The 25,535-nt window shown below is 49.9% G+C and overlaps 1 protein-coding gene across 4 annotated transcripts in view; it reads right to left on the minus strand.

The window, feature by feature from the left end:
- The window catches only part of e4f1 (E4F transcription factor 1), a 43,587-nt gene that overhangs the window by 2,569 nt on the left and 15,483 nt on the right, over window positions 1–25,535 (minus strand). For all 4 annotated transcript variants that reach the window (XR_013496640.1, XM_078206807.1, XM_078206809.1 and 1 more), the window contains 6 exons: window positions 23,450–23,662; window positions 15,046–15,151; window positions 8,045–8,262; window positions 6,832–7,030; window positions 876–1,036; window positions 107–169 (listed from right to left, as the gene is read on the minus strand). Coding sequence is in view for 3 of the 4 variants with exons in the window: in XM_078206807.1 (XP_078062933.1) it covers window positions 107–169; window positions 876–1,036; window positions 6,832–7,030; window positions 8,045–8,262; window positions 15,046–15,151; window positions 23,450–23,662 (960 nt within the window). In the remaining variant the exon portion in view is untranslated. The remainder of the gene's footprint in view (window positions 1–106; window positions 170–875; window positions 1,037–6,831; window positions 7,031–8,044; window positions 8,263–15,045; window positions 15,152–23,449; window positions 23,663–25,535) is intronic.

Raw genomic sequence — 25,535 nt, forward strand, 5'->3', positions numbered from 1 at the left:
GAGAGGACAAATGAAAACATTTGAATAACGGGTAGTAAAATCAAAGTGTAAGCCCAGGAAGTGACCAATTCTTTCTAGAATCAAACAGCAACTCAAAACAACCAACCTGGTGTTTAGAGCCTTGAATGAGTGCGCCCATGTCACTGCTTCCAGCAACTTCAGCAGGTGCCTGGCAAAGAAACATGTAAACAAAAGGAATGTTTAAAATGAAAACCTTACAAAAATTAGTCCCAGCTCAGAAGATGACTACACTTCTGCCCCAATGTGAATCACACCTACATCAATACCTCTGCAATTCACATGTATACAAGTGCTGTAATGCAGATCACATGCACACACAGCTACCCACCGCCCCCCCACACACACACAGTACGTGTACTGATAACCCACAATCATGCAGAGTAATAACCATACACATGTAATTCATATGTAGTAATAACGCACACAACACATACACCAATCCACAAGCAACTGGTGTACACTAATAACAAATGTTCTCTCAAATTCCACTTTGCTGTGCATGGCCATTTGTTGCACTTTGCGGTTCCTTTACGATTGGTGTGAAGTTGAACATGGACATATCTTCAAGGGACCACTTCATGTGCATAGTCTGTTTGCCAGGGGTCCATGCAGCTCAGTGGGAATGTTGCTAATAACACACAAGCAACTCAAGTACACTAATATCATGTCACAGCTCACATGTACACTAACAACACATTGATCACGTACACTAATAACCCAGATGAGCACTGCTGCCCCATGCAACACACCATGCTCAGCTACACCTGTGGGAGATCAATGGCTGTACCATCGCTACATCCTTCAGAAGTGTGGTGAAACCCAGTGCTTTTGAACATTGCAAGTGCCCTAAGTACCTCAATAATATACTCCTGTGTATTGGCCACCACTGAGGAGAACTCCACCAGCACCGTATGAGGGTCATCAGTGATGATAGTTGCAGCAACGCTATCTGTAGACTGGTTATCTGGCGACACCTCTAACTGTTCCAGCTCTTTACACCCAACATGGCAACCGCCTCCAGAGAGAAAAGAGAAACACATTAATTTCAAACAAATTACATTAATCAATTCAGCACTTAAACCTGCCACCATTCAGGTAGATCATAGCTGATATTAATCTTAACTTGGTTCCGTAATCCTTAATAAAGTCCTTTCACAAAATATTAATCCCAGTATCCTCTGTAAGAACTGCTTCCCGACTTCAAGATTGTGCCCCCTTGGTTCTCGACTCCTCCACCAGAGGAAATGGTTTCTCTCTATCTATCGCATCGATTCATTTGATCATCTTGAATATATAATTATATCATCCCTTAATCTTCTAAACTCAGGGGAAATAAATGCATAGTTTTTGCAGCATATAATTTAGCCCTTTTAGCCTGGGATAATTCTGGTGAATGCACACAGCATCCCCTCCAAGGCTAATATTTCTTGAGGTATCGCTCCCAAAATGGAATAGGATACTCTAAACAGAACGTAAGCAGAGCTCTATCTAACCTTGAGATCTTTTACATTTATAATTGATCTGGAGGAAAATGTAGTCGTGTGATTAGTAAGTTTGCAGATAAAGCAAAAATTGGCTGAGTTCCAGATAGTGATGAGGATTGTCAAAGGATACAGCAGGATAAAGGTAGATTGCAGACTTGGGCAGAGAAATGGCAGATGGAGTTTAACCTGGAAATGCAAGGTGATGCATTTGAGAAGATCAAATTCATTTGCGAATTATACAGTAAATGGCAGAACGCTTAGGAGCATTGACGTACAGAGGGATCTGGGTGTGCAAATCCACAGATCACAAAGTGGCAACACAGGTGGATAAGGTGGTCAAGAAGGCATACAGCATGCTTGCCTTCATTGGTCGGAGCATCAAATATAAAAGTTGGCAAGTTATGTTACAGCTGTATAAAACTTTAGTGAAGCCACATTTGGAATATTGTGTACAGTTCTGGTCGCCACACTACCAGATGGACATTGCGCCAAAATAGATGCTTTGGAGAGGGTGCAAAGAAGGTTTACCAGGATGTTGCCTGGTCTGTAGGGTATTAGCTATGAGGAGAGGTTGAATAAGCTTGGATTGTTTTCACTGGAAACACAGAAGATGAGGGGCGACTGATAGAGGTATCAGGCTTAGATAGGATGGATAGTCAGAGGCTTATTCCCAGGGTGGAAAGGTCAACTACAAGATGGCACAGGTTCAAGGTGAAGGGGTAAGTTTAGGGGAGACCTGTAGGGAAATATTTTCACAGAGAGTGGTGGGTGCCTGGAACACACTGCCAGTGGAGGCAATGCAAGCAGGCATGTTAGCAACGTTCAAGGTGCATCTTGATAGACACATGAACAGGAGGCGAACAGAGGGATAGAAATCGCGTATGGACAATAAGTAGTGGGTCTAAATAAGGATTAGGAATCAGCACAGGGTGGGCAGAAGGGCCTGTTTCTGTGCTATATTGTCCTTTTAATAATTTCTGTATTTGGACTCTGAAATCCATTCCACCACATTTCCTAGCTTCTCAGCACTTAGAAAACACTTTGATCTACCTTTTAGGCCCAAAGTATATGACCTCATAAATCCCCACATTGAACTCAATGTGCCATTGTCTAGCTGCTACCTATGTCCATTTTGCAACATTCTGCTCCTATCTAAACTGTTTACTACGTCAGCTAACTTTGTATATCAGCAAATTTGGATTTATGCCTCTCTATTCCTTCATCCTCGTCATTTATAATGTAAGTAAAAATTTCTGGAGGATACCACTAGTCGTATCCTGCCAAATGGAGTACAAACCCATTATTCCTACTCTGTCTCCTACCAGATTCCAACAAGGACAAATATTTTGGGGGAAAAAGCGATTTTCGAGAGGGTTGATGAGAGTAACACAGTTGAAGTGGTTTACATGGACTTTTAAAAGGCATTTGATAAAGTGCCAGATAATGACATTAATAATGTGCCAGACGTGCTGAGAGAAATATGCTTTAGTGAGGAGCTGAAGGAAATCAGCATTAGTGGTGAACTAGTTTTGAGGAAATTGATGGAATTGAAGTTGGATAAATCTCCAGGTCCTGATAATCTTCATCCCAGAGTACTTAAGGAAGTGATCCTGGAAATAAATCCAACGGTGGTTATTTTCCAAAATTCTTTGGACTCTGGAATAGTTCCTACAGATTGGAGGGCAGCTAATGTAAGCCCGCTATTCAAAAAGGGAGGTAGAGAGAAAACAGTGAACTATAGACCAGTGAGCCTAACGTCAGTACTGGGGAAGTCACTAGAGTTCATTGTCAAGGATTTCATAACTTGGCATTTGGAACGCAGTGGTATAATAAGACAAAGTCGGCATGGATTTACAAAAGGGAAATCATGCTTGATGAATTATTGGAATTTTGAATTGGAAGAGTTGATCGAAGAGAACCAGTGGATGTGGTTTATTTAAACTTTCAGAAGGCTTTCGACAAGGTCTCACATAACAGACTGCTATGTAAAGTTAAAGCACATGGGATTGCAGGTAAAGTCTTGAGATGGATAGAAAGCTGGTTAGCAGATAGGAAGCAAAGAGTCGGCATAAATGGGTCTTTTTCTGATTGGCAGTCAGTGACCAGCGGGATTCCGCAGGGATCTGTGCCAGGACCCCAACCGTTCACATTATATATTAATGATTTGGAAGAGGGAACTGAATGTATTATCTCCAAATTTGGATGGATGGGTGAGCTGTGAGGAGGATGCAGAGATGCTGCAGCATGATTTGGACAGGCTGAGTGGGTGGATATCTGCATGGTAGATACAGAATAATGTGGATAAACTTGAGGTTATCCACTTTGGTAACAATAATAGGAAGACAGATTATTACTTGAATGGGTGTAAATTGAGAGAGGTGGATACTCAACGAGACCTTGGTGTCCTCAAGCATCAGTCGCTGAAAGTAAGCGTGCAGGTACAGCAGGCAGGAAAGAAGGCAAATGGTATGTTGGCCTTCATAGCGAGAGGATTTGAGTATAGGGATAGGAATGTTTTGCTGCAATTGTATAGGGCGTTGGTAAGGCCACATCTGGAGTATTGTTTGCAGTTTTGTTGTCCTTATCTGAGGAAGGATGTCCTTGTTATAGAGGTAGTACAGCGAGGGTTTACCAGGCTGATTCCTGGGATGGCAGGTCTGTCGTATGAAGAGAGACTAAGTCGGTTAAGATTATATTCATTGGAGTTTAGAAGAGTAAGAGGGGATGTCATAGAAACTTATAACATTCTAACAGGGTTAGACAGGATGAATTCAGAAAGACTGTTCCCAATGGTGGGGGAGTCCAGAACTAGGGGTCAAAGTTTGAGGATAAGGGATAAACCTTTTAGAACTGAGGTGAGGAGAAATTTCTTCACCCAGAGGGTGGTGAATGTCTAGAATGCACTACCACTGAATGTAGTTGAGGCCAAAACGTCTGATTTTAAGAAGAAATTAGATATAGCTCTTGGGGCTAAAGGGATTAAGGGATATGGGGGAAGGCGGGGATCAGAATATTGAATTCGATGATCAGCCAAGATGAATGGCGGAACAGGCTCGAAGGGCCGAATGGCTTTCTCCTGCTTCTAGTTTCTATGTTTCTATAACAGGTTTGAAGAAAAGGGTCAGTGGCAACATGGAAAAAAAGTCGGCTGAGTGACAGAAAACAGAAAAGTTTTTTGAGGAGGAATGTATGCAGTGGAGTTCTACAGGATTGATATTGGGCAGCACGGTGGCACAACATTGCTGCCTCACAGTGCCAGGGACCCGGGTTCAATTCCAGCCTTGGGTGACTGTATGGAGTTTGCACATCCTCCCCGTGTCTGTGTGGGTTTCCTCCAGGTGCTCCTTCCACAGTTCAAAGATGTGCAGGTTAAGTTGACTAGCCATGCTAAATTGCCCCTTAGTGCTCAAAGGTGTATAGGGTAGGGGATTAGCAGGTAAATATGCAGGGTTACGGAGATAGGGCCTGGGGAAGATGCTCTGAAGGAGAGTCGATGGGCCAAATAGTCTATTTCTGCAATATAGGGATTCTATGATGATTCTAACTTCACCACTTTTCTTGATCTATATTAATTATGTTGAATATGACGTGCAATGCTACAATTGCAAAAGCTGCAGAAGACGCAAAATTCAGAACCACTGTCAACTATGAGGGTGATAATGATGAGACTTCAAGCCGACATAGATGGGAATGGGCAGCCACATGGCAGATGAAATTTAATGCAGAGAATTCTGAAGTGGTACATTTTGGTACGAAGAATAAGGAAAGGCAATATAAAATAAAGGATACAATTCTAAAGCAGATGCATGAGCAGAGGGACCTGGGGTATATGTGCAGAAACTGTTGAAGGTGGCAAGGCAGGTTAAGGACGTGGCTAATAGGGCATATGTGGTTCAGGCCTTTTACAAATAGAAGCAAAGGATATAAAAGCAAGTTCTAAACACTGATTTCATCCTCAATTGGAATATGGTGTCCAAATCTTTAAGAAAAGATTTACGAGAATGGTTCCGAGGGTGAGAAACTTCAGTCATGTAGATAGATTGACAAAGCAGAGGTTTTACAGTTTGAGAGATTTTAATGAGGGGTCTGAACAGCGTAGATAAAGCTTGTCCAACCCTCGACTTGGATTTTGGTTCATGAAAGCCAAACTATGTGGCCCCCCAGAGTCACTGTTTAAAATGCCGGTAAGACAGGTAAATAATGTTGAAGACTCTGCAAGGGGCTGCTCCTCCAATCACACGCTATTCCTCTTCCGTGTTTGCTGCTGATAGACTCACGAGTGGTGGGAGAGAAACAGGCTGTGATTGAAGGAGGTGAGAGTGAGCCAGACACACACACTCACCTTCTCACACTCTAATACTCTATTAATTACACTTTCTTAAATTGTCAATATATTGCGTTGACACTGTTTTATTTCTTGCTCAACAAGCTATTTCATTTGTTCATACCTCCATTTTGAAAAAAAATGCATGTTTAACATTGTACCAAACCTTATCTTTCCAAAATTTGCTTTCAGCTTCCTAAGTGAGAAGGAAAATGGAAATGTGGCCACCCACGTATGAAGGTTGGACAAGCCTGGTGTAGATAGAGATGAACTGTTCTCTTACGCATAAGTGGAGAGAAACAGAGGACACCAATTTAAGGTGATTGACAAAAGAACCAGAGGCAACATGAGGGAGTTTTTTTATTTTTACTCAGCGTGGTTAGTATTTGGTATGCGCTGTCTCTAAGAATGTAGTGATTGCAGATTCTATTACAGCTTTCAACAGGAAATTGGATAATTATCAGAAGAAAAAATTGTTTGCAAAGCTCTGGGAGAAAATAGGGGAGTGGGAATAGCTGAATCCTTACTTGAGAAAGGATATACTGGCACTGGAGGGGGTGCAGAGAAGATTCACTAGGTTGATTCCGGAGTTGAGAGGGTTGGCTTATGAGGAGAGACTGAGCAGACTGGGACTATACTCATTGGAATTTAGAAGAATGAGGGGGGGATTTTATCGAAACATATAAAATTATGAAGGGAAATAGTGCTGTAACTATTTGTGGATTCTATTTCACAGAAAATTTTAGCAGTTCTCTGCAAAATCATTAATCTTCAGCTGTCTAGGTTTCAAAGCCTTGAATTTCCTCCCAAAACCTCCCTAATTCTCTACCTCTCTCTCCACTCCTTTAAGACCTCCTTAAAATCCACCTCTCTGACCAAACGTTTGGTCATTTGTCCTAATACAGCCATATGTCAACTTTTACCTAATTATTCTCCCGTAACTCTAATCCCACCGTGATGCCCTCTATCCCCTACCAGGTGTCCACCTGACCTCACACCCACCTTTGGCACGTAAATGTCGATTGAGAGTCCCATGTTCAGCAAAGCCTCGACCACATTTATAACACGTGAATGGCTTTTCTCCTGTGTGGAGCCGCACATGTCGGATGAGAGAGCCCTTCTCTCGAAATGCCCGGGTGCAGTAATCACATGCAAATGGCTTGTCCTCGGAGTGTGTCCTTAAGTGAACTTGCTGTGCATTCTGGGAGAAGAGATACAACCATTAGAAATCAAACACTAAACAGATCTCTCTACACTGCACACAGTCTCCAATGAATGTACAAAGAAAAAAACAATCTTAGGATATCCCAAAATGCTTTCCAGCCAATCAAGTATTTCTGAATTGTAGTCACTGTAGTAATGGAGAAAAAACACAGCCAATTTGCACACAGTAAACTCCCTCAAACAATGTGTTAATGACCAGATAATCTGTTTTTCAGCTATGTTGATTGAGGAATAAATATTTGCCAAGACACTGTGGAAAGATCCCCTGCTTTTTCTACAACAGTGCAATGCATCTTTTACATCCATTTGACTATAGTAGGAACATAGCGAGTGGCAACAACCAGAACACAAAGACAAAGACAGAGCTATAATCGTAGTGTAGACAGAGATTGGAATATAATTAACTGTAAACAAGCAAAATTGCAATGCAATGTGAAAAGAAATAGCCAAACTTGTTCTGAGGCAACCTCGGACAACTTATCTGTTACCTATACAAGTGTCAATTGTGGTTCAGTGGGTAGCATTCTCATATCTGAATCTGAAGTTTGGGGTTTCAAGACCCAGTCCAGAGACTTGGGCACAAATCTTGGCTGATACTCCCAGTGCAGTGCTGCACTGTCATAGGTACCATCTATTAGATAAGACATAAAAGATTCCATAACTATTTTAAGCAGTGGTATTCACCCCAATGACCTGGGCTAGTTAACGGATGCTAGTTATCCGATGCTAGTTATCCGTTAACTAGCATCACTAATACAGATTATATCGTTATCACATGGTTGTTTGTGGGACCTTGCTGTGTGCAATTAACGGACATGTTTTCTATGTTACAAAAGTAACTACACATCAAAAGTACTTTATTGATTGTGAAGTGCTTTTAGACATCCAAAGTCATGACAGCCATTTGCTCATCTTTCTTTTTCATACAGCAACAAAACATGACATGGTACTGGTTTACAGGCTCTTCCTGTTATTGTGCTGTCTCTCTGACCTTGGTCTTGTATCTTTTGCCACATTTTGGACATGGGTATGGCCGATCATCCGAATGTGCCCTCATGTGTTCCTTTACATGGGCGATGCTTTTGTACAGTTTGCCACACTCCCCACATTTGAAGCGCCGCTCATTGTAGTGCGACTCCAGGTGCTTCCTCAGAATGTAGGCCGTCATAAACTCCTTCTCGCACAGCTCACACTGGTGGGGCTTGTAACCTGGAAGAACATAGCCAGCTTAGCAAATATCTATGAGTCATGCTGCTCAGCCTGATAATAGAGACCATTGACGATTGGGCTCTCCCCCAACTTTTTCTACTGTTAGGGACCAGTTTAGAAACTCCAAGTTACACTATGAAGTTAGCCTAGACCCCAACTATTTTTGATTTTGGCATTAGTGTGAGCATAACGTGTTTCACTCCAGGTGCGATTCCTTTGACCCAGAAGGAAACTTATATTAAACCAAATTTTATGTAACAACAGTTTAACAATAACAAAAAGAATAAGTGTTAACTTTTACCAATTGAATACTTGCTAGCCTATTTCTATTAGTTCCAATTTAAACAGTATTCCTCATTGACGTAAACTCCTTTTCAAAATCAGTTAGCAAACAACAGGCTTACGTGCTGGTATGTGGGTTACAAGTCCTCAAACCAACAGAACACCTTTGGAGAGAGATACCTATTCTTTAGCCGGTCCCAGTCTTCAATCTCCAGAGAGAGAGAAGAGCTGCTGCTTCTTGCAAATCCAAACAGAAACTGTCTGCTTTTTCCCTCTGTAAGCCTAGCTCCTCCCATTAGCACATGACTGCTGTCAATCAACCAAATTAAACCCTACTCTGCAACCTCGAGCTCAATCCAAAGAATAAACAAAATTGCATTAGCTCAGATTAAAACGAACACCCCAATATCTAGGAGCACTTATTCTTCTGCATTCTCAGCAGGTGGGCTGCCTGGAGCAGACAAGCGGCACCATTGAACAGAGTTGAATCTTAGCATCCTCCACAAAAAACATGACACAAAATACATTTCTTAGAGGTATAGCATTGTCACACTACTCATGGTCAAGGTAGAAAATTAACTTCAAGAGCAAATCCACACTTCCTATGATCTGAAATTGAAAACCAATGTGCTAGAGGCTAATTTCCCTTTTACATCTGTGCTAAACTCACCCTGTTCATTCTAAAAGACTACGGTTCCAGAATGTCTTCCATGTATGGTCACTGATCTCTCAATGTACCTTTACCATCCCTCTATACAGGATCAGTTCATTGATCCTCCACCATTCCCCTCCAGCCTTCATTAATCAAATATACAAAAATTTGTGTTGAGGGATCCAGTGAAGTAAATGCACAGCATCAGAAGTGGGGATTCAATACAGTAAATGCCTAGTATTAATTGGTCAGTCAATGCAGTAAATGCATAGTAGCAGGCAGTTGGGAATCTACTATGGTAAATGGATAACAATGGCTGTATCGGCATCCAGTGCAGCGTATTCCATTCCTGGCAGTGGGGAACCTTCACTTAACAAAACTTGCATTTATAAAACACTTATTATAGTTTTAAAATTCCATGGCGCTCCACAGGAATGATTATTTGAACTTGAGCCTCATAAAGAGGACCTGTCAACAAAGCTATGTTTTAAGGAGCATTATAAAGGAGAAAATAGAGACAGTGGGATTTAGAGAGGGAGTTCCAGAGCTTAAAGCCTTGGCAGCTGAGGGCACTGCCACCAATGGTGAAGTGAACAAAATCAGGGATGTGCAAGAGGCTAGAACTAAAATGAGTGCAGAGATCTTACAAGCTTGTAGGAGGTTATAGAGAAGTGATTGTATACCAGGGGACTAAATTCTCTTTTATGTAGATTGGGGGCAGATGTTTGAGGACAAATCAACATCTGGCATGTGGGAGGCTTTCAAGTGTAAGTTGATAGGGATTCAGGACCGGCACATTCCTATAAGGATGAAGGATAAGTATGGCAAGTTTTGGGAACCTTGGATAACGAGAGATATTGTGAACCTAGTCAAAGATAAAAAAGAAGCATTTGTCAAAGCTATGAGGCTGAGAACACACAAAGCAAGTGTGGAATACAAGGAAAGTAGAAAGAAACTTAAGCAAAGAGTAAGGAGGCCTAAAAGGGGTCACGAAAAAGCATTGGCCAGCAGGATTAAGGAAAATCCCAAGGCTTTTTATACATATAAAAGAGCAGAGAGTAGCCAGGGAGCGGGTTGGCCCACTCAAGGACAAGGGAGGGAATCTATGCGTGGAGCCAGAGGAAATGGGCAAGGTATTAAATGAGTACTTTGCGTCAGCATTCACCAAAGAGAAGGACTTGGTGGATGATGAGTCTGGGAAAGGGTGTGTAGATAGTTTGAGTCATGTTGAGATCAAAAAGGAGGTGGTATTGGGGTTCTTCTTAAGGTAGATAAGTCCCCAGGGCCTGATGGGATATACCCCAGAATACTGAGAGGGGCAAGGGAGGAAATTGCCGGGACCTTGAGAGAAATCTTTGTATCCTCACTGGCTTCAGGGGAGGTCCCAGAGGATTGAAGAATAGCCAATGTTGTTCCTTTGTTTAAGGAGGATAGCAAGAATAATCCAGGTAATTACAGGCCGATGAGCCTTACATCAGTTGTAGGGAAATTATTGGAGAGGATTCTTCGAGACAGGATTTATTCCCACTTGGAAATAAGTGGACGTATTAGTGAGAGGCAACATGGTTTTGTGAAGGGGAAGTCGTGTCTCACTAACTTGATTGAAGTGACAAACATGATTGACGAGGGTAGGGCAGTAGATGTTGTCTACATGGACTTCAGTAAGGCCTTTGACAAGATCCCTCATGGCAGACTGGTGCAGAAGGTGAAGTCGCATGGGATCAGAGGTGAGCTGGCAAGGTGGATACAAAACTGGTTCGGTCAAAGAAGACAAAGGGTAGCAGTGGAAGGGTGCATTTCTGAATGGAGGGCTGTGACAAGTGGCATTCCTCAGGGACTAGTGCTGAGATCTTTGCGGTTTGTAATATATATATATAAATGACTTGGAGGAAAATGTAACTGGTTTGATTAGTAAGTTTGTGAACGACACAAAGGTTGTGGATTTGCGGACAGCGATGAGGACCATCAGAGGATACAGCAGGATATAGACCGGTTGGAGGCTTGGGTGGAGAGATGGCAGATGGAGTTTAATCCAGACAAATGTGAGGTAATGCATTTTGGAAGGTCTAATACAGATAGGAAATATACAGTAAACGGCAGAACCCTTAAGAGTATTGATAGGCAAAGGGATCTGGGTGTACAGGTACACAGGTCACTGAAAGTGGCAACGCAGGTGGAGAAGGTAATCAAGAAGGTATACGGCATGCTTGCCTTCATCGGCCGGGGCATTGAGTTTAAAAATTGGCAAGTTATGTTGCAGCTTTATAGAACCTTAGTTAGGCCACACTTGGAATATAGTGTTCAATTCTGGTCGCCACACTACCAGAAAGATGTGGAAGCTTTGGAGAGGGTACAGAAAAGATTTACCAGGATGTTGCCTGGTGTGAAGGGCATTAGCTATGAAGAGAGGTTGGTGAAACTTGGTTTGTTCTCACTGGAATGATGGAGGTTGAGGGGCGACCCAATAGAAGTCTACAAGATTATGAGAGGCATGGACAGAGTGGATAGTCAGAAGCTTTTTCCCAGGGTGGAAGAGTCAATTATTAGGGGGCACTGGTTTAAGCTGCGAGGGCAAGGTTTAAAGGAGATGTACGAGGCAGATTTTTTACAGAAAGGGTGGTGGGTGCCTGGAACTCGCTGCCGAGGGAAGTAGTGGAAGCGGATACGGTAGTGGCTTTTAAGGGGCGTCTTGACATACACATGAATAGGATAGGAATGGAGGGATATGGTCCCTGGAAGGGTAGGGGGTTTTAGTTAAGTTGGGCAGCATGGTCAGTGCAGGCTTGGAGGGCTGAAGGGCCTGTTCCTGTGCTGTAATTTTCTTTTGTTCTTTGTTCTATCACTGTGTTAAATTTGGCAAGAACACAAGCCTGTCCACTCTGAAAGGGAACAATAAAACAACACTGTGACCTTCAAATGTGTTGCATGGTCAGTGCTCTCTATTTGTCTCTACAATACTTACCTAGGCTGCACCCTCTCATATTGATGTTCATGTTGATGACGAGACTAATGCCAGAATCGAAGGTCAGTGCGTCCTTCGGAAGACTTCGCTGTTCAGCATGGGAACGTGGAGAGGTGAGCCTAAAAACCAAGCTCAAGGTCTTTCAAGCAGTCATCCTCTCCACCCTATGAGTGAGGCTTGGACCGCCTACCAGCCATTTGCAGCAAAGAAAATCCACCTTTGCTGCCCCCATGAGCTCCTCAACATTAAGTGGCAAGATAAAGTCCTAGACACAGAGGTCCTCAGGAGAACCGGCATCTTCACAAGGTTACGACAAAAACTACTCCAGAAGAAACGCTTCAAGGAAACATTGAGAGCCTCCCTCAAGGACTTTAAAATTAACACGGCATCATGGGAGACCCTTGCCCAGGATCGCTCAGCCTGAAGGCACGCAATTGTCAAAGGTGCATCAGCATACAAGTAGTAACGGATAGTGTCAGCCCAAAACAAGCGCAAGCTTGTAAAATCCATGAGAAGAGTGTCCCTAACTACCCACCAGCCTCGCTGCCCTGTTGGCACTAGAACTTTTTGTGCTAAGATAGGATACATCAGCCAGCTTCATACCCACACACCCCAAAGCCTGGATGACAAATGAAGATGGTCTTCAATACTGAAGGATGAACGACGGGATGACCTCTGATGCAGGGTCAGTGCAGTGTGAGCTTGTTAAATACAGATCCAATAAGGCAGCATAACCTAACACTCAATAATAACATATTAAAAACATTCAATACATGAGAGTAATAATAGGCCATTCAGCCCTCAAACCTGTTGTACCATTCAATTTGATCATAGTTAATTCAGGTCTGGAGCACTCACTGCATCACAGCTCAGATATGAAGCTTGGAATTTGGCTCCTCTTATACATTTAAGTGGTTTCATGATTGCTTTAAGAACCGATCACATAATTGGATAGTGATGTAATTGGAGTGTTTCACAGCCTTCTATCTTAGTTTCATTTTCTGTTCTGTGCAGAGAACATCTCTTTCAATAAACCTGTTGTGCATTATGTTGAATCTACATGTGCAAACCACAGCTTTTTCTTTTTGTAAAAACTCACAACCCCTAACAGAGTTCGGACATTACGGCTGCAAAGGGAGTGCTATGAAGCGAAACAGATAATTGTATTTGCAGACTAACTGTAACAGAAGAAGACAGTGATAAACCATAAGACCATAAGACATAGGAGCGGAAGTAAGGCCATTCGGCCCATCGAGTCCACTCCACCATTCAATCATGGTTGATTTCAACTCCATTTACCCGCTCTCTCCCCATAGCCCTTAATTCCTCGAGAAATCAAGAATTTATCAATTTCTGTCTTGAAGACGCTCAACGTCTCGGCCTCCACAGCCCTCTGTGGCAATGAATTCCACAGACCCACCACTCTCTGGCTGAAGAAATTTCTCCTCATCTCTGTTCTAAAGTGACTCCCTTTTATTCTAAGGCTGTGCCCTCGCGTCCTAGTCTCCCCTGTTAATGGAAACAACTTCCCTACGTCCATCCTATCTAAGCCGTTCATTATCTTGTAAGTTTCTATCAGATCTCCCCTCAACCTCCTAAACTCCAATGAATATAATCCCACGATCCTCAGACGTTCATCGTATGTCAGGCCTATCATTCCTGGGATCATCCGTGTGAATCTCCGCTGGACCCGCTCCAGTGCCAGTATGTCCTTCCTGAGGTGTGGGGCCCAAAATTGCTCACAGTATTCCAAATGGGGCCTAACCAGTGCTTTATAAAGCCTCAGAAGTACATCCCTGCTTTTGTATTCCAAGCCTCTTGAGATAAATGACAACATTACATTTGCTTTCTTAATTACGGACTCAACCTGCAAGTTTACCTTTAGAGAATCCTGGACTAGGACTCCCAAGTCCCTTTGCACTTTAGCATTATGAATTTTGTCACCGTTTAGAAAATAGTCCATGCCTCTATTCTTTTTTCCAAAGTGTACGACCTCGCACTTGCCCACGTTGAATTTCATCAGCCACTTCTTGGACCACTCTCCTAAACTGTCTAAATCTTTCTGCAGCCTCCCCACCTCCTCAATACTACCTGCCCCTCCACCTATCTTTGTATCATCGGCAAACTTGGCCAGAATGCTCCCAGTCCCGTCATCTAGATCGTTAATATATAAAGAGAACAGCTGTGGCCCCAACACTGAACCCTGCGGGACACCACTTGTCACCGGTTGCCATTCTGAGAAAGAACCTTTTATCCCAACTCTCTGCCTTCTGTCTGACAGCCAATCGTCAATCCATGTTAGTACCTTGCCTCGAATACCATGGGCCCTTATTTTACTCAGCCCTGTAATGTCCAGACTAGCACATCTGGTAAAGACATCAACCAGAGAGCTGTGCTGATATGCTCATCATAAAGGAGAGAGAAGGGATTGGAAGACATGGTGAGAAATTGGAAATGAAGAGCCAACGAATTATTGGAACTAATTGTCTCTTTCGATTCCTAAAAATTCTGAGTTGATCTGAAGAGATGTTTATATGGCGACCCTCTGTAATCTCTACACTCCTACAACTCTGGTCTCTTGCATATCCCTGTTTCCTTTGCTCCATCATTAGCCTTCAACCACCCCATCCCCAAAATCTAGAATTACCTTCCTGAACCTCCCAGCCTCTCTCTCTTCTTTTAAAACGCTCCTTAAAACCTCCCTCTTTGATCAAGCTATCCTAATATCCTTTGAATGTGACCCTATGTCAAACTTTGTCTGCAAATTGCTTTGTGAAACAACGTATGTTAAAAGTACAAACAAATGCAATCTGTTGTCGGCTCTCAATAAATATTTGAGCACAACACAGTAACGCGATTGTGTGGCTCATGTGCCTTAGGCACTTACCTAAATGTGCTTTAATGTGCAAGCGTAGGTAGCTGACTCCTTTGAATACTCGACTGCAGTGAGGGCACTGGAAGTTACTGTAGCTCCTCTCACTTTTTGAATTTACCTGTATGTATATATATAAAGAAAGTGCAAGGAACATTTAAATTCAGGTGAAATTGCCATGAAAAGTAATAAACCAACAAGATATTTCCCCATAACCTATTTCTTGAGGAAGATGCTAGGCAGAGGACATGGCTCCGCCTTGTCAATTTATGAGTTAAGTGTCATCTTCAAGATAACACAGCTGAGAAGGAACTTGGCAAAGAAGCTCCAGAGTCAGGATCTATGATCAGATTAAGACACAAACATGAGAAAGCAAGTCTTCCTGATTCAGAAACGCTCACTGCAGATAAGACGAGACTGAATCCACATGGTGAAGGTGCTCTCACATTGTTAAATTGGGGTTTGGTGGAGGGTAGGATCTTAACACAAGTCAAGATAATGTGTAACTTGGAATGATGTTGCCATGCATATGTTGTGGGTTTCAGAGGAGATGCTAAAGAAGTCTTGGTGAGGTGCTGCAACACCCTGTACATCAGGGGTGAAGGGGAGGGGCGCGAGAGAGAGGGGGGGCGTGGTGGGAGGGGGGGCGTGGTGGGAGGGGGGGCGTGGTGGGAGGGGGGGCGTGGTGGGAGGGGGGGCGTGGTGGGAGGGGGGGCGTGGTGGGGGCGTGGTGGGAGGGGGGGCGTGGTGGGAGGGGGGGCGTGGTGGGAGGGGGGGCGTGGTGGGAGGGGGGGCGTGGTGGGAGGGGGGGCGTGGTGGGAGGGGGGGCGTGGTGGGAGGGGGGGCGTGGTGGGAGGGGGGGCGTGGTGGGAGGGGGGGCGTGGTGGGAGGGGGGGCGTGGTGGGAGGGGGGCGTGGTGGGAGGGGGGGCGTGGTGGGAGGGGGGCGTGGTGGGAGGGGGGGCGTGGTGGGAGGGGGGGCGTGGTGGGAGGGGGGCGTGGTGGGAGGGGGGGCGTGGTGGGAGGGGGGGCGTGGTGGGAGGGGGGCGTGGTGGGAGGGGGGGCGTGGTGGGAGGGGGGGCGTGGTGGGAGGGGGGGCGTGGTGGGAGGGGGGGCGTGGTGGGAGGGGGGGCGTGGTGGGAGGGGGGGCGTGGTGGGGAAGGGGGGCGTGGTGGGAGGGGGGCGTGGTGGGAGGGGGGGCGTGGTGGGAGGGGGGGCGTGGTGGGAGGGGGGGCGTGGTGGGAGGGGGGGCGTGGTGGGAGGGGGGGCGTGGTGGGAGGGGGGGCGTGGTGGGAGGGGGGGCGTGGTGGGAGGGGGGGCGTGGTGGGAGGGGGGGCGTGGTGGGAGGGGGGGCGTGGTGGGAGGGGGGGCGTGGTGGGAGGGGGGGCGTGGTGGGAGGGGGGGCGTGGTGGGAGGGGGGGCGTGGTGGGAGGGGGGGCGTGGTGGGAGGGGGGGCGTGGTGGGAGGGGGGGCGTGGTGGGAGGGGGGGCGTGGTGGGAGGGGGGCCGTGGTGGGAGGGGGGGCCGTGGTGGGAGGGGGGGCCGTGGTGGGAGGGGGGGCCGTGGTGGGAGGGGGGGCCGTGGTGGGAGGGGGGGCCGTGGTGGGAGGGGGGCCGTGGTGGGAGGGGGGCCGTGGTGGGAGGGGGGCGTGGTGGGAGGGGGGGCGTGGTGGGAGGGGGGGCGTGGTGGGAGGGGGGGCGTGGTGGGAGGGGGGGCGTGGTGGGAGGGGGGGCGTGGTGGGAGGGGGGGCGTGGTGGGAGGGGGGGCGTGGTGGGAGGGGGGGCGTGGTGGGGGGGGCGTGGTGGGAGGGGGGCGTGGTGGGAGGGGGGGCGTGGTGGGAGGGGGGCGTGGTGGGAGGGGGGGCGTGGTGGGAGGGGGGGGCGTGGTGGGAGGGGGGGCGTGGTGGGAGGGGGGGCGTGGTGGGAGGGGGGCGTGGTGGGAGGGGGGGCGTGGTGGGAGGGGGGCGTGGTGGGAGGGGGGGCGTGGTGGGAGGGGGGGCGTGGTGGGAGGGGGGGCGTGGTGGGAGGGGGGGCGTGGTGGGAGGGGGGCGTGGTGGGAGGGGGGCGTGGTGGGAGGGGGGGCGTGGTGGGAGGGGGGGCGTGGTGGGAGGGGGGGCGTGGTGGGAGGGGGGCGTGGTGGGAGGGGGGGCGTGGTGGGAGGGGGGGCGTGGTGGGAGGGGGGGCGTGGTGGGAGGGGGGCGTGGTGGGAGGGGGGGCGTGGTGGGAGGGGGGCGTGGTGGGAGGGGGGGCGGCGCGTGGAAGGGGGGGAGGGGTCGGGGGAGGGGGTCGGGGGAGGGGGTCGGGGAGGGGGTCGGGGGAGGGGGTCGGGGGAGGGGGTCGGGGGAGGGGGTCGGGGGAGGGGGTCGGGGGAGGGGGTCGGGGGAGGGGGTCGGGGGAGGGGGTCGGGGGAGGGGGTCGGGGGAGGGGGTCGGGGGAGGGGGTCGGGGGAGGGGGTCGGGGGAGGGGGTCGGGGGGAGGGGGTCGGGGGAGGGGGTCGGGGGAGGGGGTCGGGGGAGGGGGTCGGGGGAGGGGGTCGGGGGAGGGGGTCGGGGGGAGGGGGTCGGGGGAGGGGGTCGGGGAGGGGGTCGGGGGAGGGGGGTCGGGGGAGGGGGTCGGGGAGGGGGTCAGGGGTCAGGGGAGGGGGTCAGGGGGAGGGGGTCGGGGCCTGGGAGGGGGCCGGGGTGGGGTCCGCTGGGGGGGGGGGGAGGGGGTCCGCGAGGGGGGGAGAGGGGTCCGCGAGGGGGGGAGAGGGGTCCGCGAGGGGGGGAGAGGGGTCCGCGAGGGGGGGAGAGGGGTCCGCGAGGGGGGGAGAGGGGTCCGCGAGGGGGGGAGAGGGGTCCGCGAGGGGGGGAGAGGGGTCCGCGAGGGGGGGAGAGGGGTCCGCGAGGGGGGGAGAGGGGTCCGCGAGGGGGGGAGAGGGGTCCGCGAGGGGGGGAGAGGGGTCCGCGAGGGGGGAGAGGGGTCCGCGAGGGGGGGAGAGGGGTCCGCGAGGGGGGGAGAGGGGTCCGCGAGGGGGGGAGAGGGGTCCGCGAGGGGGGGAGAGGGGTCCGCGAGGCGGGGAGAGGGGTCCGCGAGGGGGGGAGAGGGGTCCGCGAGGGGGGGAGAGGGGTCCGCGAGGGGGGGAGAGAGGGGGGGAGAGGGGTCCGCGAGGGGGGGAGAGGGGTCCGCGAGGGGGGGAGAGGGGTCCGCGAGGGGGGGAGAGGGGTCCGCGAGGGGGGGAGAGGGGTCCGCGAGGGGGGGAGAGGGGTCCGCGAGGGGGGGAGAGGGGTCCGCGAGGGGGGGAGAGGGGTCCGCGAGGGGGGGAGAGGGGTCCGCGAGGGGGGGAGAGGGGTCCGTGAAGGGGGGGGGGGGGGCGGGGTCCGCGAGGGGGGGGGAGGGGTCCGCGAGGGGGGGGGAGGGGTCCGCGAGGGGGGGGAGGGGTCCGCGAGGGGGGGGGAGGGGTCCGCGAGGGGGGGGGAGGGTTCCGCGAGGGGGGGGGAGGGGTCCGCGAGGGGGGGGGAGGGGTCCGCGAGGGGGGGAGGGGTCCGCGAGGGGGGGAGGGGTCCGCGAGGGGGGGAGGGGTCCGCGAGGGGGGCGGAGGGGTCCGCGAGAGGCGGGAGAGGTCCTCGAGGGGGGGGGGGCCGCGAGGGTGGAAAGGGGGCCGCGAGGGGGGGAGGGGGCCGCGAAGGGGGGGGGCGTGAGGGGGCGCACGGGGGCGCGGGGGGGCGCGGGGGGGCGAGGGGGGGCGCGGGGGGGCGCGGGGGGGCGAGGGGGGGGCGGGGGGGCGAGTGGGGCGCGAGGGGGGGCGAGTGGGGGCGCGGGGGGGAGAGGGGGGCGCGGGGGGAGCGCGAGGGGGAGAGGGGGGCGCGGGGGGAGCGCGAGGGGGAGAGGGGGGCGCGAGGGGGAGAGGGGGGCGCGAGGGGGAGAGGGGGGCGCGAGGGGGAGAGGGGGGCGCGAGGGGGAGAGGGGGGCGCGAGGGGGAGAGGGGGGCGCGAGGGGGAGAGGGGGGCGCGAGGGGGAGAGGGGGGCGCGAGGGGGAGAGGGGGGCGCGAGGGGGAGAGGGGGGCGCGAGGGGGAGAGGGGGGCGCGAGGGGGAGAGGGGGGCGCGAGGGGGAGAGGGGGGCGCGAGGGGGAGAGGGGGGCGCGAGGGGGAGAGGGGGGCGCGAGGGGGAGAGGGGGGCGCGAGGGGGAGAGGGGGGCGCGAGGGGGAGAGGGGGGCGCGAGGGGGAGAGGGGGGCGCGAGGGGGAGAGGGGGGCGCGAGGGGGAGAGGGGGGCGCGAGGGGGAGAGGGGGGCGCGAGGGGGAGAGGGGGGCGCGAGGGGGAGAGGGGGGCGCGAGGGGGAGAGGGGGGCGCGAGGGGGAGAGGGGGGCGCGAGGGGGAGAGGGGGGCGCGAGGGGGAGAGGGGGGCGCGAGGGGGAGAGGGGGGCGCGAGGGGGAGAGGGGGGCGCGAGGGGGAGAGGGGGGCGCGAGGGGGAGAGGGGGGCGCGAGGGGGAGAGGGGGGCGCGAGGGGGAGAGGGGGGCGCGAGGGGGAGAGGGGGGCGCGAGGGGGAGAGGGGGGCGCGAGGGGGAGAGGGGGGCGCGAGGGGGAGAGGGGGGCGCGAGGGGGAGAGGGGGGCGCGAGGGGGCGAGGGGGGCGCGAGGGGGCGAGGGGGGCGCGAGGGGGCGCGAGGGGGCGAGGGGGCGCGAGGGGGAGAGGGGGGCGCGAGGGGGAGAGGGGGGCGCGAGGGGGAGAGGGGGGCGCGAGGGGGAGAGGGGGGCGCGAGGGGGAGAGGGGGGCGCGAGGGGGAGAGGGGGGCGCGAGGGGGAGAGGGGGGCGCGAGGGGGAGAGGGGGGCGCGAGGGGGAGAGGGGGGCGCGAGGGGGAGAGGGGGGCGCGAGGGGGAGAGGGGGGCGCGAGGGGGAGAGGGGGGCGCGAGGGGGAGAGGGGGGCGCGAGGGGGAGAGGGGGGCGCGAGGGGGAGAGGGGGGCGCGAGGGGGAGAGGGGGGCGCGAGGGGGAGAGGGGGGCGCGAGGGGGAGAGGGGGGCGCGAGGGGGAGAGGGGGGCGCGAGGGGGAGAGGGGGGCGCGAGGGGGAGAGGGGGGCGCGAGGGGGAGAGGGGGGCGCGAGGGGGAGAGGGGGGCGCGAGGGGGAGAGGGGGGCGCGAGGGGGAGAGGGGGGCGCGAGGGGGAGAGGGGGACGCGAGGGGGAGAGGGGGGCGCGAGGGGGAGAGGGGGGCGCGAGGGGGAGAGGGGGGCGCGAGGGGGAGAGGGGGGCGCGAGGGGGAGAGGGGGGCGCGAGGGGGAGAGGGGGGCGCGAGGGGGAGAGGAGGGCGCGAGGGGGAGAGGGGGGCGCGAGGGGGAGAGGGGGGCGCGAGGGGGAGAGGGGGGCGCGAGGGGGAGAGGGGGGCGCGAGGGGGAGAGGGGGGCGCGAGGGGGAGAGGGGGGCGCGAGGGGGAGAGGGGGGCGCGAGGGGGAGAGGTGGAGAGAAAGAGTGAGGGTGAGCGTTAGAGGGAGGGAGAGAGTGAATATGATAATGTGAGAGAGATTGTGCGGAGTGTGAATGTGTGCAAGCGAAAGGGAGTTTGTCTGAGACACGAGTGCGTGTCTGCTGCAATCCCACTCTCAAGATTCTCACTCATCCTCACACACATTTACCAGCCCATAGCCACACCTCGTGTTGTGGATGCATGACTACCATCTGACTGGGAGTGTGACGCGCATATTTAATGTAGTGCCAAACGTTATCTTTCCAAAATTTGTTCATCAACCCCTTAAATGAGAAAAAAAATGGAAGTGTGGCCCAATGTGCAAAAAGCCTGGTCTTGCCTGCCCAAAAGTAGGTTCATGGCCCATTAAATAGAATTTTATCTTTAAAGCGGCAAAAATAAAACTGACTTTGTACACAGCAAGATTTGCACAATCTCCGATTGAATATGTGATGGATGGAAGTTAATAAAGAGGGAATTGTTAATTATATCTTAACTGTGTTTAATTACATGCAGGTGAGCACTTTGACTGAGGATTCATTTGCGACCTATAAATAGATACAGGCCCCAAAATAGTATTAATAGACAGTCTAAAACTGTGGTTGTTGGGTTAGGAAGTGTATGCTTACAATGTGTAACTCCTGTAAATAAATGCTTATAAAAGCACATACAAATTGAATTCAATTATATCCTTCATCAAAATCTGGAATAAAATACGGTATCAAAGGAGAGTTGCCTAAAGTTGAAAGCTTGAAACCATGAAAAGATTTTTCGGACAGAAAAAAAATGGGTTTTCCTGAAAACTGGAGAAACTAAGTGCAAATTGTCAGGGATGATTACCCTCCAGCATTATAGCAGTCTAAACCATATGACCAGTGGAAGAATGAAATTTGAACATTGATTAGACCCTAACAAAACGAAAACAAAGTTTGGCCTTGGCAAGACTGACTCTTGTAAGTATAACTAAAAGTGAAGTATTTTGAGAGACAAATGCCAATCAGTTGGAAAGTGAAGAAGGTTTGGACCCTCCAGAGCTCTTGGATGAAATCTACAAGAAGGATAAAACAAAAACAGGAAAAGCTGGAAAACCTCAGCAGGTCTGACAGCATCTGTGGAGAGAGAATAGAACCGATGTTTCAAGTCTGGATGACCCTTTGACTCAAAACGTTGGCTCTGTTCTCTCTCCACAGATGCTGTGAGACCTGATAAGATTTTCCAGCTTTTTTTGTTTTTGTTTCAGATTCCAACATCTGCAGTATGTTGCCTTTACCTACAAGGAAGATAACCTGTTAAATGTCTATGAGGTGTGGACAAACTTTGATAAGATTTCAGAAAACAGATAGTCATACCATGGAAGAATATATCACAGACTTTAACAGATTGCATAAAAGGTTCTCAAAATTCAATTTGAGATTTCTAGATTTCAAATTGCTCGATTGCAAGGGGAACTACAAAATAATAAACAAGAGCATCCTCCAAGACACTGATATGCCAAGTATGGAAGACATGGTAATTTCAGCTGAGATGGATGCAAAATGTCAGAACAGCTGACTCAAGACTGCCCAAACAGGTTCTCTATTCAGACCCAAGCCAAGGAGTCTGCTCACACGGGAGCTATAGGAAACATTTCAAAAACAATCTCAAAGTTTTCATAAAGGTCTGCTCTACTAATATCAACACATGGGGAAAAGATGCCCAATTGTGACCAAAATAGCTATTCATCATCAAAATGGTGTCAAGTCCTTCCAATCAACAAGGGTAACCGCTAAGAGAAAATGGCAAGAGAAACAGAAAGGGAAGCTGCTCCTACCAACCATGCGCCACCAGTTCTATTGACCAATAACCTATGTCCTCACTGTGGGAAAGCCTCCAAGGCTATGACAGAGCTCATAAGCCAAGAGTGAAACAACAGTCAACACTGACAATGCACTGCCACCCAGTTTTCCACGAGGAAGAATCATCTTCAACTTGAGAGGTTACCGATAATGAACAAGAGTGATCATGACACAAAGAGCTATCACATCCAAACACCAATTGCCTAGAGTGGGTACCCAAGTCATAAATATTCAGAGGGTTCATGTGAATGTAGGGATAAGGCAATTGTGGGACATGTAGGATAAGGTCCTGGTAAGTTTAAATATTGGTTGAATGAAGCGAGGTCCATGGACTGACAGAATGGGATGAAAGAGTGGAGAAAGAAAATATATTGCAAGCACTGATGGTGTGTCCAGAAGTGACTTGTGTCAGGAAATAATCACTTCTCAGAGAAAGATCCTCTGATAATGCTAGGGGGAGATCATGCAAGAATAGCCAGATAAGATAAAATTGCAAATAGATGCTATAGCTTGAATAAATTAGACAATGAAATAATGGCCATAGAACATTTTCAGAACAAGAAGCAGAAGTTCTTGTGACTGTCAATAAACTTAAGATTAAACCAATAAGATAAGCAAAACAAAGGGACTTTTGAGAGTTTGAAATTTATTCAGAGGTACCAGATAAAGGGCAACCAGCTTTGTGTCACAGGTGCATTTGTACTGAAAATATCCTTGCAAATGGGACATAAGGCCAAAGGGAGGTTGATTGCTGGGGGATTTGAAGAGTGACTAAGTGATACGAATGTTAGAGAAAACTCTATCGTGAATGGAAAAGTAATCTTCCTTTTTTAAAAAGTTTTTTTTGGCCACATATTCATGGAAATGTAGATCAATCAACATAAAGCTAAATTTATGTAGGGTGATATTTTTAGAGAGAAGTGTTTCTGAAACCACACAAAGGAGCAGCAGTAAAGAGAAACGATAGAAACTGAAGAAATATGTTCATGGTCTGAATGGTGCTGCTAGTGTGTGGTATTTTAAGAGAGATCGGTTTTGCTGAAAATAGCTGTGTTCAACTACAAACAGATTTCACAAATTTGGGGCTCCACATCTCATGTTCTGTTTGAATCAACATTGGATAAAATAATGCACTTAGAGGTACCATATCTTCTTCCTCCATCTCATTGCAATCATCCTCTACGACATCCTCTTCAATGCCTCCCTCGACAGTTAATGGAGATGCCTCTGTGGATTTCTCAGAATCTTCTCCAATTGTTACAGTTTCAATTACAATCCCAGAATTCCTCATGGCCTGACAGATCAGGTTCTCATTGCTAGTCTCCCCTACTGGAGGCAGCTCAGTGGAAGCAGGTGACTGCAGAATAAAGAAAAATATTGATCGTCATCTCTTCAACAATTCAATCCATACATTGTTTGGAAAGTATTATTTTCTAACATAGCTTTAGAATCGTTCCTCACACATACACATCCCATATAATGGGACTGAGCAATAATACTAAGGTTTAAAGATGATTATGGACAAGGAAGGCCCTTTGGCCCATCTGTTCACCTCTCTAATTAGATACTACATTCCCGCATTGGAGCATCTAATTGTTTCTTCAATAAATCCAGCATTCTCTGCTCTATTCGGAGGCCTATTCTTGTCATCAGCTCTCAATTTAACTTTTACTCATTTGAACCACTGTCCTACCACACAATTTAATTTCAAAGTAATATTCTACGTTTACTTTCAATATAATTTTGTCAAAACACATCAAAATGTTGAATGCGATCGCTAGAATGGTAGAATAAAAGTCAAATATGCCACAATCAAACTGCACTTGAAACACTTGAATAATTTCTGGGTAGTGAGTCATGAGGAAGATATCTGAGCATTGGAGGCAGTTAGGGGTAAATCATGAGACCAGCGTCAAGGGCCTGAGTTATGGGAAAAGACAGGAACAAACTCTTAGGTTTTTCAGTCAAGAAACTTTACAAGAGTCAACAAAGCAAACAATCAATAATAACTATCTTCTACTCTAACATACAGAATTAACATGAAGTGGACATGAAATAACAGGCAAACTGGTCCAACACACCACAAACGGCACATTAAAGAAGTCATAAAGAATCTTTAAAACTCCGTCTTCGTTATGGGAAATTTTGGTTCCTCTCCTCCAAAGAACTCATTTGATCCCCAACCAACAGCAGCTCTAGTCCCACCAAATTCTACAGGTACAATCTTTACCCAAAAGGCACACCACCCCAACTCTCTCTCAAATCTGCTCCAGGTCCAGCCTTCTTGGTGTTCTTTTCCAGCTGAGCCAGGCTACATACACCTCAGCATCTAAACACTGGCATGGTCCCAGCTCCTGAGCTATGTTGCTGCCAATAAATGCTTCTGGGCATCCACAACTCCCCAGCTGCACCAAGTAAATACTGCTCCGGGGCTTCCCTGAGCCCCTACTCTTAGATGCATTGAGAAAATGCTGCTCCTGAGTTTCCCCAATACCCAGGTCTTCGCAGTACGGAGCTACTAATGGCTTCCAAGATTTCTCTTAGTCCCAATCCCTTCAGCAGCACGGAGCTAAGGGCAGCACTTCAGCTGCATGAAGCTGATCTTTCTTGCCATCTGTTCCCGACTCCCCTGTCATGTGGCATCATTTTTGTGCAGTAAAGCACCAATCTGTAGTTGGCTTTTCATGCCCTCTCCAAGCAGATTGTCCTTGCGCGTGCACCAATATCAGCCCTCATCTTCATGGCAATTTGCACCGGAAGCATCAACAGGTAACGCTCTCACTATTGGCCCCCACTCCACTCTCTGCACTTGCGCCAGAGCCCTGGACATGAAAGAAGTTGTAGTTCTTAGTCTTTGCCCTGGAAACCCATGAACCCAACAATACAGTGTGATGCTAGTGTGCCTTTAAGAAATTATTTTTTTAAATGATGTTCTCGGCACATTGAAAGCAGTTTTTTTTCATCGTGGTACCGGCTGCCCCCTTTTTATTGCTGCTTCAATGGTTTAAATGGGGTTTTGTTTATTTTTACACTGGGCCTCATGCAATGTCTGGGATTTTACGACTTTTTGAATTGTTAGGGGGAAGATTGATTGACAAGTCAAAGTCAGCTGGTTCCTCCACAGAGGAATCCAAAGATTCACTTTCAGGTTTGGTTCAGAATGAGAAGATGTCTTGGTTTTCAAGTTGTAGGCAGATTTTTTTCTCTCTCCCTGGTATTATAGATTCTGC

This window comes from Mustelus asterias, unplaced genomic scaffold (genome assembly GCF_964213995.1).
Source record: "Mustelus asterias unplaced genomic scaffold, sMusAst1.hap1.1 HAP1_SCAFFOLD_1801, whole genome shotgun sequence".
Classification (NCBI taxonomy): Eukaryota; Metazoa; Chordata; class Chondrichthyes; order Carcharhiniformes; family Triakidae; genus Mustelus; species Mustelus asterias.